At 36.5% G+C, this 15,308-nt stretch overlaps 1 protein-coding gene across 1 annotated transcript in view; it reads left to right on the top strand.

Annotated features, from left to right (window-relative positions):
• SLC6A11 (solute carrier family 6 member 11) overlaps nucleotides 1–15,308 on the top strand; it is a 90,981-nt gene that overhangs the window by 13,172 nt on the left and 62,501 nt on the right. The window contains exon 5 of the mRNA XM_065642320.1: nucleotides 12,047–12,179. Coding sequence (XP_065498392.1) covers nucleotides 12,047–12,179 — 133 coding nt within the window. The remainder of the gene's footprint in view (nucleotides 1–12,046; nucleotides 12,180–15,308) is intronic.

Below are 15,308 nucleotides of genomic sequence, written 5' to 3'. Positions count from 1 at the left end.
TACCTCCCAGTCTCCCTGACTCCCAGTCCCAGCCGTTCAGCTGTCTTTTATTTCCCAATGTTCTGCAAATTGTGCAAAGTTAGTGAGTGTGCAGCGTTAAAGCATTTTGACAGAGGGGTCTGGGAGGATTTTGTGTGTACCCTGATGAAGTCTGTTGGCAATGTGTGCTTTTGTTCTTTTCGTCAATGATAAGGCTGCCAGGTTATTGCAATAAATGTTTTGTTCCTGTGCCTGGGTTTTGGGTGCAGCGAAAAATTGCAAGTAACATTTTTGAAGCTCATTTTCGTAAAAAAACCTTGTTTAAACAGTAGGAGTCTGAATAAATATATTTGTATCTGAAAACAGGATATTCTAATGGGAAGTTTTAGTCCTCCTAATAAAAATTTGGTGTTAGGAGATACAACTTTATGTTTTGGAAAAATAACTTTAAAATGTTACAAACTCCTCTTCAGCAGTTGTAGGTCCTTAAGGTAATAACAAAATTTTCTTTGGTTGTGAATGTGCCATGAAAATATTTTGTCTTTTATTCATTATTTAGAATGATACAGTTACTTCAGATATAGTTCATAAAACATTTATTTCACTATCTATTACCTAGAATGTGTTTTGGGAGTTTGTAGCATTTGGTTGGTTCCTTTGAAAAAGTAGGGGTAAGTTTCGCCTTGTGGTGTTGGCAAACATAGAAATTACATTTTTGTGGCAAAGGTCATACATGAACTATTTAAAATATCCATTAATTACACAATTGTAAAAGTTCTAGCAATAATATTATTCCCTACTATTAGTTGGAAAACATGCCCAGGAGCTGAGTGACAAGCTTAAAAAACTGATCTTTAGAAGCTGCTGGCTCAGACAACCAGTTTTGCTGCAGAATGCTAAACTTTCTCTTTTTTTTTTTTTTTAAGAATTAATAACATGAAGAGCATCTTCCTTATTGTTGTTAATGTAGGATTGTGTGTTTAAAAACACATATATTATCTACATATGCACTTTTTGATATTGCAGGGAAAGAAATATTTGAGAGAAGCACAGTTTGCCTGTAGGGAAATAAAAAAAAAAAAAAAAGGTTGAGCCATGACAAGCTCAGCCAAATCAGTCAATTGCAGAATATGCCCACATAACTAGGCATATTTCTTATGTCTTTACCATATTTTTAACGGGTTTATTATAGATTTTCTTTGTTATTCGTGTAAGAGAAGATCTCTTCTGAAAAGCCTCCTTTCGGTTATGTTGAGTTTCGTGCAAATACAGAAGTGAGCTCATCCCCTTCTTTAAGAGTTATTCTGTATAGCCTACTACACTTAGTCTAAGCAAACTTTTAAATCTTCTGGGAAACTAAAAGCAAGGTACGGTTGGTGGCAGTTGCTGCCTGAAACCAAATAGTCCACTTGAGCAGCACCCTTAAAGAAGAGAGGTGTCTTGCACATGAAACACTGAGAAGTTACGTTCCCATTTTACGAGCTTGCCCACCTCAGTAAGTATTTTCTCCATCAGTTTACCGTGGAAATTGGACTCGCAAGACTAGATGTGCAAACAAATAACATGTAACTCTTCCAAGACATATTTTTCAATATCTCTGGAATTCTTTAAATATGTGTGTGACTTTGTAAATAATTTTAAACTCTTCAAGAATGTGTCCATTGGATTTACTCGCTGTCTTGAAATTGAGAGTCTTAAGGATCTTGGTGCAAGGGATTTTAGAGATGCCCAAGTAACTCTGAAAACCATGGTAAACAGCAGTCACATTCATCTACTTCTTGGCTATCTCAGGATGGGTACTGTGTAAAGCAAATAGTTCCATGCAATTAAGCCCGTATTTAGTTTTGGCTCTTGAAAAAGTATCATCGTGAGAAAAAAAAAAAAAAAAATTTAAAAGTTTATACGCTTTTTAAGACTGTTTCCCAAGTATGGCTTTGTAGATTCAGAGTATTAACAGAAAGGGTGGGTGCTAGTTTTTTTAAGTCAAATTAAATGCTGAAAGAAGAGATGTTCTTGCTGTGAAAAAAAGAAAAAAAGAGTGAATGCAGACTGGAAAAAAACCCAAACTTTTTTAGTAAATTTTTCACTGTTTTCCATTATATTCTTATAGAGCAGCAAAGAAATTGATTTGCAGTGTCAGGAGGACATTCTCAGGAAGACTCATTTAATATTGCTATAGAATTCCTATAAAGGTTACAGAATATCAATCAGCGCAGGCCTTGAAATGATGATGTAGGCACAGTTGTCCTCTGTGGGGGAAGGGAAATGACTGATACCCTCCTAAAGTCCCTTCAACAGCTGTTTTTTAATGATTCCAACTTTGCTGACTATTGGTTTTAGTTTGCAAATGAAAAATTGAGCCAGTAGGATTTATTTGAATTTATTTAATTAAGAATCATACTGTAAGTTGCAAGTGCTGTAGTAAAGTGGTGTTTTATGAAGACCCAGTAGCTGTAAATGTGGCCAAAGGACTTGGGACTTTCCAAAACAGCTCCTGTACGTTCGCAGTTTTCTTTTTTCTCTTTTGACCTATCAGCTGTTCTTTACTGCCTTGTGCCCTGCTCTTTTCACTACTTAGGTTTTTTGGTAACTAGGATTTAGTACAGGATCAGAGTGTGTGAGAGAGATGTTGACAAAGTAAGAGAGATAAGAGCTTATCATCACTCATTTGTTACATGAGTTTCGTAGCCAAGAGTTCATTGTGAAGGACTATTTTACAAAATAACGAAAACAGTTCTCAATTTTTTTTGTGGTCTGTAGTTCTCATGTTATGAACATTTAATGAAGAGTGAACAACCAAGGACAAGTCTACAGACTGTCTAAAAGGCTCAACACAAATTCTGAGATTTCTTCCAGGTGCTTTCAGTTCACAACTGCTACTGTGTGCTGGACTATTTTGTGTCACTGAGAAGGTGAATAAAAAAATGAGATTTTTGTCACTGCATGACTTCTTCAGAGAAGAGTAGGGGGAAAACTGCAAAAAGACAGAAAGAGCCATTCGATGTATTGAGAGAATACCAAGAAACTATAGAGCAGAAGTGAGTGGACCCAGTACAAAAAGGTTATTTGGCAGGATTAAATTCTCAGACTTGGTTAAGAAAAAATTGTCATGATTTCAGTAGAAGAGGTTGAAGGAAGATGGGTCAGGAATGGCTAGAGAAGTGGAGTGTTCTGTGTTTATCCATCACTGCCTCTGCCTCTTGCTGTAGATATATACAAACACACACACACACGTGTGTGTGTCTATATATATATATATATATAAAACCAAAGTATGTATATACACCGTAGCTGCTAATTAGTGTCACGTTACATTCAGGTAACTTAAGTTCTTGACTTTATTGAGGCAGAGGTTGACACAAGAAATATGTGTCGTCATTTGCAAGCAGTACTAGAAATTTTAGAGAAAAGTCTTCTGGAGAGAGTTTAAGATGAAAGAACTGTACAGAACAGCAACAAATGTGGCTCAACCAGGTTTAATTCATTCTGGTATGTGTAGGTCACAGAACAAATGCTGTAAGAAGGATTCTCGCTGATGTGACCACTAGGAATTGTTTGTCTGCTGCTTTAAAAAAAAAAAGCCAAGTATGGAATTAAGTGGCTTTCCAGAAGACAATTCTTACAGTTTGAGAATTTTATTATAGATTACTTAATCCGTAATCTGTAGATTATTTTCTAAAATGTGAAATTCTTCTAAAACCTGAAATACATCTTTCTAATCACTGAGCACTGATGGTTGGAGACTACAAGTGTGTATCCAGCAATATCTGTCAAGCATTATTTGTAGCACTTTTAGAAACTTGTGGATAGATTTCCTATTTTAGAGTTTACATGTAGAATTAAGAAGAGAGTTTTGTACAGTACACTAATTCTGTATCCTTTGCCAGTTCTGGATATATAACTTTCAGAAAAGTGAAAGTTTCGGCTCGTGTTGACTTGCAGTGAGAGTCTGGCACCTGTACTTTCTCTGTTCGTTTCAAAGAACATGTACTTTTAGTGAGTAAATCTGCTACAAGTTCCCTGGAAGATTATGTTTTCAACTTTGTAGTTGTACCCATGCTTTTTCCAGAGGTGTTTCAGTGACTACCACACTGCTGCACTGGGAAAAATCCTGACACAACCAGCCCATTTTTAGTTTCCTAAATGTTAGAATCCAGAGGGAAAAATACTCTTTTATTTTTAAGGAAATCTCTTTCTCAAAGATATATCCCTACTGTATGGTATTAAGATTATCAAGATGTCGTTCTTTCCCAGGCTGTCATTACAAAACCGGGGCTCCGCAGGTTAGTGAGCCAAAGGAGGGTTCAGACACTAGCCGGTCATGCAGTGTGTCCCCTGAACGCTTGGCGCTTCTCTCCTGCTAAGGGTTTGGATTGCGTAGTATGGATGCAAGTAAGTTCAGAACCAATTTAATGTGCAGCCTGTGAGTCGTATGTGTTGATAAATTGTGACGTTCGTCTAGGCAATGCAGCGTATATTGTGTGTAGTATAGGAGCAGTATGTAGTATATATTATACTCCGGGGCTTACAATTAAAGGGTTATCCCTGTTACAATATATGTTCCCTTCCTATAAAAGGGAGAGATCTCCCACACGTTTTTGTCAAAGTCCTGCATCAAGTAGGTTCTCTTCCAACAAGAATTTTTCTTCTTTCTGTTAATTGCTCACTCAGTGAAGCTCAGAAAGTCTCCTTTATTTGGAAGCTGTGTTTTAATATATAGTCCTGTAAAGTATAGAACAGGATGATTTATGTTTTAAAACTGAAAATAATTTCACAGCTTTGATATCACTAGTACATAGGATGTTGCTATACCTGTTGTCTAAGGCAATATTGTATCATTCTGTATCTTTTCTTGTGTTGAGAGATAATGAACTGCATCAGAGAACAGAAACCTTGGATAACAGTACGAGTAATAAACACAGTAATAAATTGATTGGGGAAGCAGCAGGAAGGCTTTTTTTAGGTTCATTTATTGAAGGATAATTTTTCTTTTTACCTTGTCCTAAATATAGTATAAGTCTTTACTAAAACATCCTAAGAAGTTTATAAAGTAAACCACTAGCTTTTTGATTTTATAGAGTTTTATATCCTTTAACATTCAGCATAAATTCTTTAAGTTTATCATACCATTATCAAAAGTTATCATGGAAGTGGGTAAGGTAGTAGAGAATACTCTCTCAGATCTTTAGCACCTGTATACTCTGTTTAATACTGTTTTCTTTTACTCTCTGGGAGAGAAAACCGTTCTTTATTCAAAGAAAGGTAGGAAGCATGTAGTTTAGGTGAACTCACCTTCCTTTAGCTGTTATTCCTTACTCAGAGTTTTAGCGTGTCTAGTCAGTGAACTGGAGACTACTGACTCAGGCAATAGAGCCTTCTCTGAAATATCACTGCCTGTATATTTAGGTATTATTATTAAGCATTCTTTCAGAAGTTTCTGTTCCTCTTAGGCTGTTTCTTTTCCACCTTTGAGTTATGTAGTCTGGATGCATGGATCAGCCTCTGTCCTAAATTAGAGAACTAGCACAGATTAGAAAGCCACAGGGTTACAACTCCCTGAAAGATATTCCAGTACAGGAAGGCTTCTGTGCTGTTCAGCAGAGCTTGGTTTTTTAATAGAAGGCAAGGAGCAATTTCACCACTTGGGGGATCCTTTAAAGCCACTTGAAATCATCAGACTTGAGGAAGGGAAGCAGTGACCTGAGCAAGAACTCCCTGCATGGCTGCCTAGGAAGGGTGCAGGGTCTAGTCACCCTCAGTTTTTGATTTTTCAAGATTTTCTATCAGGTAACTGGAAAGCTGCAGTGATTCAGATGAGAGAACAAATGCTGCTGGTGGGGAAACAACTCAAAATAGCTGTTTCTAAGCCATTCCTATAGTTATATGGTTGGCCAAATTCTCATTGATAAATAATGTGTCACAAACACACTAGATAAGCAGCTGCCCCTGATCTTTGTGACAAAAAGAACACCACTTTTTACTTTTTTTCTGTGTCACTGGTGAACATCCCAGCTTTCCAGTGTGTCTGGAAGTACTGCAATCACAATGGTCTTACAAAGCAGGCTGATTTTTCTGACTCCTAACTAGTCGAATAAGCTTCTGACAGTACAACAATCCATAAATTTTCACAAAAATTAGCTGCATAAAGTGCAATGAGAGAAAGAAAAATGAGAGTTTAGACAACATATCTTTGGATAGAAACTTAAACTCACTTTAACACAGGAACAGAGGATGGCTGAAAGATATTGATATTTGTCCACTAAACTGATGGGAAATCTGTGCAATGCTGGCACTCATATATTATATTTTTTGTACAAGGAGCTCAGTAACAAGGTTCACAAGGTGTATATGGATTGGGTCTGAAATATCCACAGGGATGAAAGGAGCATACCAAAACGTAGAATAAGAAAGGCCACTGTACAGTAGCACTACTGCTGCTTAGTGGCTTTGTTTTGTTTTCCTTCCATTCTGCGCAGAATGCTCTGAGGACAGTCTGCCCAGAGTGAAAAGGAACTTTGCCACCTGTGTTCCTGGCTGAACAGATACAGATGGAGAAGTGACCTCAAGAGGCTGCCGCCTCTGTTTAGGTGGTTTTTATTGTATTTTTTTATTTTTTCTTTAAAGAAAAATGTCTCGGAAACTGCTCCAAATCAGAGAGGGAACATGAAGGGACCTTCCTCAAATGGACTGAATCTGTTCTTCAGCTTTCCAAATCATGAAATAATGCAATAAGTACCCCAGTACGTTCCTTTCAACAATGTGTTGGCACCAATTAATCCTCTTTCTATTCAAGAGCCTGGTACAGCTCTGCACATTGGAACACTTCAATACAGACGCTCTTTCCCAGCAAAATGCAGTGTTGTCCCAGCCAATAATGTAGTGTTGTACGCTTTCAAATTTGGATGGAAAGGTTACTTTTCAGCTATGAGTAGTCAGAAGTAGCAGTTGTCTCATAATATGCTGCTTTAGGGCACTTCCAACAATGAATGGAGTCTTCTTCCTGTCAGCTGTATTGAACTACCAAATTGAAAGGTGTTTTAGTACATTCTCAAACAAATTAAAAACATTTTCAGTAAGTGTATAATATGTTTTGAAGTAATTTCCTCCTGGGATTTTATCTTTCTAAATTTTTCTAGGGCACATATATGCAAGGATGTTAATTGAAATAACAGAGGTAACCATTAGCAACAGCATGTTCCTGGAATGTAGATGGCAAGAGGTGGTTGTATGTGGTCTAGTTTCTTGCTAAGTGTATTATTTTATGTGTACTTAAAGTATGCAGAAATTTTTCTGGGGCTCTGTTATCTCTTCCCAACTGTGTCCATGTTTATTTTTTTTTATTCACACATATTTTAATTTAAGTTAAACTGTGAGCTTAGAATAGGCTTACAGTATTTGTTACTATAAGCTGTAAACAGAATAAATCTACGCTGTAATAATGTCATGATTTTGCTCAGTCTAGTTGTAAATACCCTTGTGACCAAGCATCAGTATTTCTGACAGCTAACGGCAAACAAAGAATGCCACCCTTCAGATATATGTCTTGTTATTCCACTTGAATTTATATGTTATTCATTAGATTCTTGTAACTTTTATTACTTTGGTGTTATGTATAGGAAGAAAACTAAAAATCTTTCTTCAATAACATTTGGTCAAGCTATATATGTGTGACTAGAGGTAATGAAGCCTTCAAACATAGTATATCTTTGGGTGCGAGACACATTGCAAATCCACTCTGGTTTAAATTCAGTTTTCTATTTAAAAGCAAAATATCCTCTGTAGAAGTCATAGTTTGCTATTACTGAATTAAAAACCTACTCTGGATTGAGTTAACCTTTACAATCCAAATTAACCCCAATACCAATGGAGCTTAATTCCCTCAATATTCTGTTCCAGATGCTCAAATGCCACCGGTCCCCTCTGGCTTCTTTCCCAGGCTATTGGTCAGTTCAAGAAACCGAACTGCTGCATATTTTTAAACAACAAAAACCCCAAAACATCTACAACAAAAACGAAACACAAAACCTACAATAAATCTTTTTAAACTCTCTTCAATTTCTGTTTTCAATGAGATCAAAAAATAGTTCATGATTTGTATCTCCCTGTCTGGCATGTAGTGGCACCTTTGCTGAGTCATATGGCCACTGGCATTCTAATCCCTCCTGGGATATTCAGATCTGACAACCGAAAAGTGTTATTGCAAATAAATGTCTTGAATTCATCCCTTAGCTTAGGTTTCTGATTCTTGATAACTCAGTTATATAAATTATCTTTCTCAGTTATAACCATTGGCTTCTCTGAGGCTGTCAGTCTTATGTAGTTATCTAACCAGGGCGCCTTGTGCTCAGAAGATCACTATTTTTCATTTTTACTTTTAATATCACCTGATAATTGGACTGTAAAACCACTATGAGTTTGTAGTTTGTCTCAGAATCCCACTGTCTTATTTTATGAGACCATGTAGTTTATAGGAGGGGATGCTTAGGGTGAGACTGAGGGCCTCTGTTGAATAATTTCACTTGCAATGACTGTGAGGAGTTCGCAACCTCTTCCCATTGCAATCTGCATAAATTATGCAATGCGCATAAATTACTCCTGTCTGATCTACTTTAATATGTGCAATCACAAGTGATGAAACGTTGGTGCAAACAACCTTCCCAGATTTGACTGTTCATGGGGATCTCACTCTGGAACTTCTCTTTTTCAAGTGTTTTGTTATTTCAAAACAAAGAGAATCACCTTCAGGGCTGATTTTACTGCTCTTATTCTTTCTCTGCCTTTCCCTGCGTTAAGAGGTGAAGAGAACAAGGTAGTGTAGGGGACCAGCAGTGGTAAGATAAGAAGAGGAAGTCGTAGTGAAAGCTACACTGTCTCTTTATTGTCTGTGCAATTTATACAAGGTCATGGAAGCTTTTAGGTAGAAGCCAAACTGCTGAGGACTTAAGAACCTGTGATCAACTCTGTCATCTTCTGGCCCCTGAATACATTAACCGCATTTCTTGGATGTGGGACAGAATAACGTATTTTTAAAATGCTCTTCCCTCCCCCCCTTTTTAAAAAAAAAATTAAGTTGAATAATGAAAAGAGCAGATATGAGGGTATCCACAGTCAGAATGAACCAAGGCTTTGTGAGAGGAATTTCATATTCTGAATTCTTCTTTCAGAACCTGCATGTGGTGGTGTCAGCAGGAGAGCTAAGGCCCTGCCATAGGGAGAGCTGGGGAAATCACTGCCAGCCTCTGAGCAAGACTTGTTCTTCCTTGGGTTTGTGCTTTGCATACATTGTATGTTATAGTTTAAATGGATGTCCTGGACTTGTTGCTGCTTACCTTCTAAGGGAGACACTAAACCTTTGTTCTGCTTGAACAGAGAAAATACAAAACGATTTACAGCACTTCAATATATTTAAATACTCATTACAGTGCTAACAGTTCGAGTTGAGTGGCACCACATGTCTTTTTAAAATGAGAGCAGCAGGGATAATTATGTTGAGGCCATTAATTTGCCACTTACTTTCTATGACACTCTTTATAAAAGAATCAGGCCAAGATTTTTGGATAAGGTAGGTGTCTGTGTTGCTTGAAACTTCTCACAGAGCATTCAGAGAAGACTGAGCGTTGACTTCCTGTAGAGAGCTTCCAGGAACCGGTTGCTTCTAAAAATCCTCATCTCGAATTTGTCAAAGTTGTCTTCTGCTGTGTGAAACATTCTAACCAGGGAGAGAGAGTGATAACAATTATTTAGTAAGAAGCTGTTATACAGTTAGAGAAGAGCAGTGTAGTAATTGAAGTGACTGGTGCTGAAATGGATTACTTTGACAGCTGGATGGGGATTGTGGTGTGAGTCTCAAATAATTCTGCAAGCTCTGTGTGAGCCCTGGGTATGCCAGTGTAAACTTTCAGCACAGCAGCTGCAGCCCTTGAAATGTGTGAAAGACAGAATAGGTTCTCCAGCATCTGTGTGGCCATCTGAAAGATTTTGGAGATTGTTAGATCTTTTCATTTTCCCACATTATCACCAGCTGGTGATGTCTCCATCCTCCTATTCCATCATTAGAGGCAGGTGAAGGAACTTCCCTTCATCCTCAACCTACTGCTGGTGAAAGCAGAAATACCAAAGATCAGGTCGTCTTGTCCAGGTAGCCCCAGCATTGATTTATTTATTTGAGGCATGGTCTTGAATTGATCACACTTTATACTCCCTGGATTGATCACCTCAGCCAATGACTGAATCAAATGCAAAAGGAAGAATTGTTTCATACGGTTAATAGTAGGTTGGACTTCTTCAACTTAATACTCAAGTCTTAAATATATTTTATTGTAATTAATTATCTGTATAACTATATGAACATTAATTGTATATGTAATATGGTGATTATTTTAGGGCTTTTAATTGAAACTAAGTTAATTTTTTTTCATTCGCAATATCTCTGGGAGTGAGGGTGGTGTAGGTCTAGGGTCTCTGAGGTTCTATAGACAGCACGTAACAGATTTCAGGGGAACCTTCGCTCAGGATAATTTATCTAAGGTCGAATGGTGAGAATTTTTATGTGAATGTGTAAATGTGTGCATGCAGGTGTGCAAATATTTTTACGGAAGCACACCTGGAATGATCTGTGACCAGTCCTTATAGAGATTTGATTAAGCTGATAAAAGGCATGGATGACTGAAGTGAATTATTATGTGTATATAATTAGTGAATGACTAATTGCTTGCTTTCAGCAGTTGTTTAAAAATGATGAGGTGTTTCCAAATCTCCAAATGTATGGAATTTAAATCCATATCAACTTTTAACGTAACACACTAATTAAGTCATGCTTTTATTTTTCTGGAAAATTGAGATCCCAAAAAATAAAAAAAAAAAAAGTCTTTTAGTTATCTCTAGGGCTTCTTTCAGGCTTAAGAGCAATTGAATAATCTCAAGAGAATTCATAAAATCATTGAGCATTATAGGAATATATTTTTGCTCTTGCTTTTAATCTCTTCATCCATACAACCAGGACTACCCATGTTTTGTTTACGGACTGGTAAACAATGTCCATTTTGTTTAATCTGAGTGTTTATTTAAAGTAAAAATAGAAGGGCATAAAAGGACCATTCATCTCCCAGATAAGAGCATCATTCTTACATGAAGAAAAAGTTCCTGTGAATAAAATGCTAGCCCAGATTTTTGGAAACTGGCATTGAAACCTAGTGCTGCAGGTTTCCTGTGTTACTATTAGCAATTCACTTGATTTTTGTGGGTTTTTTTTTTCCTGTTCTCAAATTATTGGTTAAAAACCCCCAGACAAACAAACAGAAAAACCGCACACCCTGAAAAAAAAAAAAAAAAAAGTCTTCTTCGGTCTCTGTCTTTATCTTGTTTACTAAATTAGTAGATACTTTGGCCTCAAACTGTGAGCTGTGAGGAGTGTTCCTAGACTATATCAGGACTTACTGAGTAGCTAGTATTTCAAATAGTAAGTACAATACGTATTTTAGCTGACCACTTTTCACAAAAAAGGTTGGTTTTACTTAAAACAGTTTAATGCTAGCATTTCCTAAATAAAATCCATCTGCAAAACATTGTAACAGTTTTGAAAGTAAATGTTTTAAGACTATAGTTTGAATTACAAAAGGAAATTTATGAAAATGACTGTTAGAATGTAAAAATAAAGGTTAGAACGTTTTCTTTCTGGGAAAAAACCCCAAACAAACAAACAGTAAAATAGAAAAAAGAAATTATTAGTGAAGTGTTTTATTTTGAACTTATATATGTCAGTTATTGATTCAAAGAAATTTGGGTTTTTTTCTTTGACTCTTACTTTATACTAAAGCTATTTAAAAATTTTTTTATTTTGTCACTGACCTGGAAAAATTAAACATTTGTTCCTTTTTACCCAGATGCAAAATCCACTTAGAATATTCTATTTTTTCCTTCTGTCTCTTCTGTCTTAACATGGTGCATTTTCAGTAGTCAGTAACTAGGAGTTGCCTTGGTTGAAGCTGATTTGTTTTTAGCCTGGTGTTTTATATGTAGTACTGTTTTGCTTCAATAGTATGACTTTTTTTTTTATTTTCCTTGGAAGACGAAGGGTGCTAGCCATATCTGATGGAATTGAACATATTGGGAATCTTCGCTGGGAACTCGCGCTGTGCCTCCTTGCTGCTTGGACTATCTGCTATTTTTGCATTTGGAAAGGAACAAAGTCTACTGGAAAGGTGAGGCTGAAATTCTATACATCACCTGTGTTATGACTCTCTTGTGCTCCAAACCTGTGTTTTCATACCTTTTTTTAAAATCAGAATGGTAGAATTTCACATGCATCTTGCATTGCTGTAAGTAGCTGTAATTGGGAGTGTATAAATTCTAATCCTAGGTAATTAAGAATCAGTCATTCTTTGCACTGTTTTGTTTTCTTGGTTTTATTGATTTGCCTTTTCACTAATTCTGCTAGATGAGGCTGTTTGGTTTTTGTTAATTTCGTGGATTGCACTGCTGTCTAATCCTTGAACTGGGTTGTGTTGATTTCTGTGCATGAGGTATCCAAAACTTGAATTTTGTCTCAAACTGACAGGAGTTTAAACTCTCAGTGACACAAGTAAATTACACACATAAGCAGAGATAATTTATAAGCAACCCACAAAAAAATCAAATGCAAACGAATGCAAATGGAGCACTAGTTTTTCATGCTGGAACCGAAGACTACAAGGAAAAAAATGGTGTATTGAAGAATTTTGTTCATTTAATTTTAAATTGTTTATTACTTAGTTTGGAAGTGTTGTTGGATTTTTTTGTTTGTTTCTGTTTTAGTAGCCTACGTTTATAAATGAAATTATTGAAATGTGTAGTGTTTTGTTGTGGTGTGTGGGGTGGTAGTTTGTTTTTTGGGTTTTTTTTTAAATTTAGAAAATGTCAGAGTGAAATTTTTCAGCTTTCTCAACCACACACATCCTTCTTCCTGTCAAAATGGCTGAATCTATTTGCTGAATTCTGTCCGTATTTGCCAACTGTGTCAGTCGATATGATACTGAATTTTTCATTTAAGTATTTGCACACACAGATTTATACAGCTCTGCTTTTATCAAGTCATTACAGGAAAAAATGCTGAGAAAGACTGTGTAGGGATACATATAAGCATGAATAGTTCAGAGGAAAGAGGGGAAAAAAAACACCTTAAGAGAAAAATATAGAGAAGCAAAGGTGATATAAGGGAATGACAAGACAAATGTCCGTATGTCTTTGAAGCTTGCACTCCAGGGAGGTACAAAAGTGGTTTAGAGTTGTCTGAGGAGCTACAGTGGGCACTGAAGAAATGAAACTGAGCAAGACTAATTTTCTTTTTTCCATCAGAAAGAATGTCTGAAGATGGAGATCTATTCTACCGTAGTATAATCTGACCCAAGGGTAGAGTAGAGGAAAAAACACGTATTGTGAAGACATATGCGTGCGTGCATGCAAGGTTGTGCAAAACTGCACTGTGCTTAAGGAAAATAGCATTGGTAGAAATCATTTCCCCAGAAATAGATCTTGCATTTTGGAAGTAATTAAAGTGAAACTGACCTGTTTGGCCTTCCCCCCCAATAGCTCAGCTAATACCTCAGCTTACTGGTAGTTACGGTAAATTTTATTTTATTTTATTTCAGTGTGATTTTGATACCCACCTTTCAGAGGAGGTTATGTGAAACAGCCTGAGATAGAGACATGTCTTGCCCACTCACAGTGGGTTGATAAGAGTTTTGACTAAGCCAAAATAACTAGCACTCTTGCCACAGAAGTGGAATTAAAATGGAATTGATACCTAGTATTCAGCTTTAAAAGTAGACTCATGATGTATTTACACTGTTGAGAATGGTTTACCACGAGCAGCAGATCTGTTTCTAAGCAGATGAGGAAGCAGGCTGGCAGCTTGCTGGGTCCCGCAGGAGACACTGCGGTGTTCCACAGTCCGCTGGGCGGGGGATCCAGCGCTCCTTGAGAAACCGGCAGTAAGGATCATTTATAGCCAACATTGATCATCTCTTTTTTCACTTCTGTTCCTATAATTAGTGAGGAAAGCTTTTTACTAGTTGGTTTCCAGTGATTGATTTTTTTTTTTCTTCCCCACCAGGATGTAAGTTCACTTTTTAGATGTATTTAAGAATGTTAATATTCTTATTCTTGCCACTTATTACAGCCAAAGTCACTGAAAATCTGTGCCATCTCGCTGCCTTCCCAGACCAGCCAAACAAAGACATAGCTGTCAGGTGTTATGGGTGCCACAAAGGAATGAAGTGCTATAAAATATAGATGACACAGCAGTCTTCTAGGCTGCAGTTTCCCTTTCTAATATATTGGCATTTCGACAGTTCATATTTAAGCTCATCCAATCATAGTCCTTCACACTAGATTGAATTTATTATATGCTCATTTCCAGGAAACATTTAAAATCGGCTTCTAGATTTTTATCGTAATATTAAAGGTGGTTTTAGGCTAGCCTGTTAAATTTGCTGCATACTTATCATCTTTGGCATAGTTTTCAAAGGAAGGTGTCTGTGGGAAAGAACAGCTAGAGAGAAAGAGGACAGTGGAAACAGAAAGGGACGAAATAGAGAAGGGGAGAGAGAGACTTACCATCTTCATACAGCCGTGTTCTGTGAAATATTCAAGAGGTTGGTTTACTCTTTTCCTCTTTTTACTCTGCATCCCAATGCATGGTGAAAAAAAAAATCCAAGCCTTAAAAGCTGTCATAAAATAAAACCATCACTCGCTCTCCAAACTAGCACTGCTGAAGAACTCATCTACTCAGATTATGAATATTTCATATTTTAAGATATTAAATATATTAAACCTAAAAAAGTTTAAATCCAAATGAAGTGCTTGTGATGCTGTTAACAAGATGTTTCAAACTTTTCCATTACTATTCTTGATAGTCATCACTTTCTCACAGAACATTTTAGTTTTGCATTCCAACAGATGTGTAATATCAAAATAATTTCAGGGCGTTCAGGAGGAACGTGTTTGTGCCTTTTTCTGAGGTTCTTGCCATCAATTATTGAATCTTAGATCTGAAGTTATCTGTACATTTGCTTTCACATCTAAAGTGTTATATACTAAATGTAGGGTCTTTGAATGAGAAACTCAAAATCAAAAGGAGAAAAATATGACATTGTAATGTTATCATAATGTTATGTGTATATTGCAACTTGCTGAGCTTGATAATACATGATATCCATCTTATGCAGAGTATTTTCAGTAGTTGGCATGAAATACTTCCAATGATGAGGTAAGAATTATGTAGAAGTCTGAAGAAAGTTATTTTTCTAAACATTTAAATTATCATTCTAGATTCTGATCGTTAGGGCTTAGT

This window comes from Caloenas nicobarica, chromosome 11, assembly GCF_036013445.1.
Source record: "Caloenas nicobarica isolate bCalNic1 chromosome 11, bCalNic1.hap1, whole genome shotgun sequence".
Classification (NCBI taxonomy): Eukaryota; Metazoa; Chordata; class Aves; order Columbiformes; family Columbidae; genus Caloenas; species Caloenas nicobarica.
This window is presented reverse-complemented; position numbering and strand designations above follow the sequence as displayed.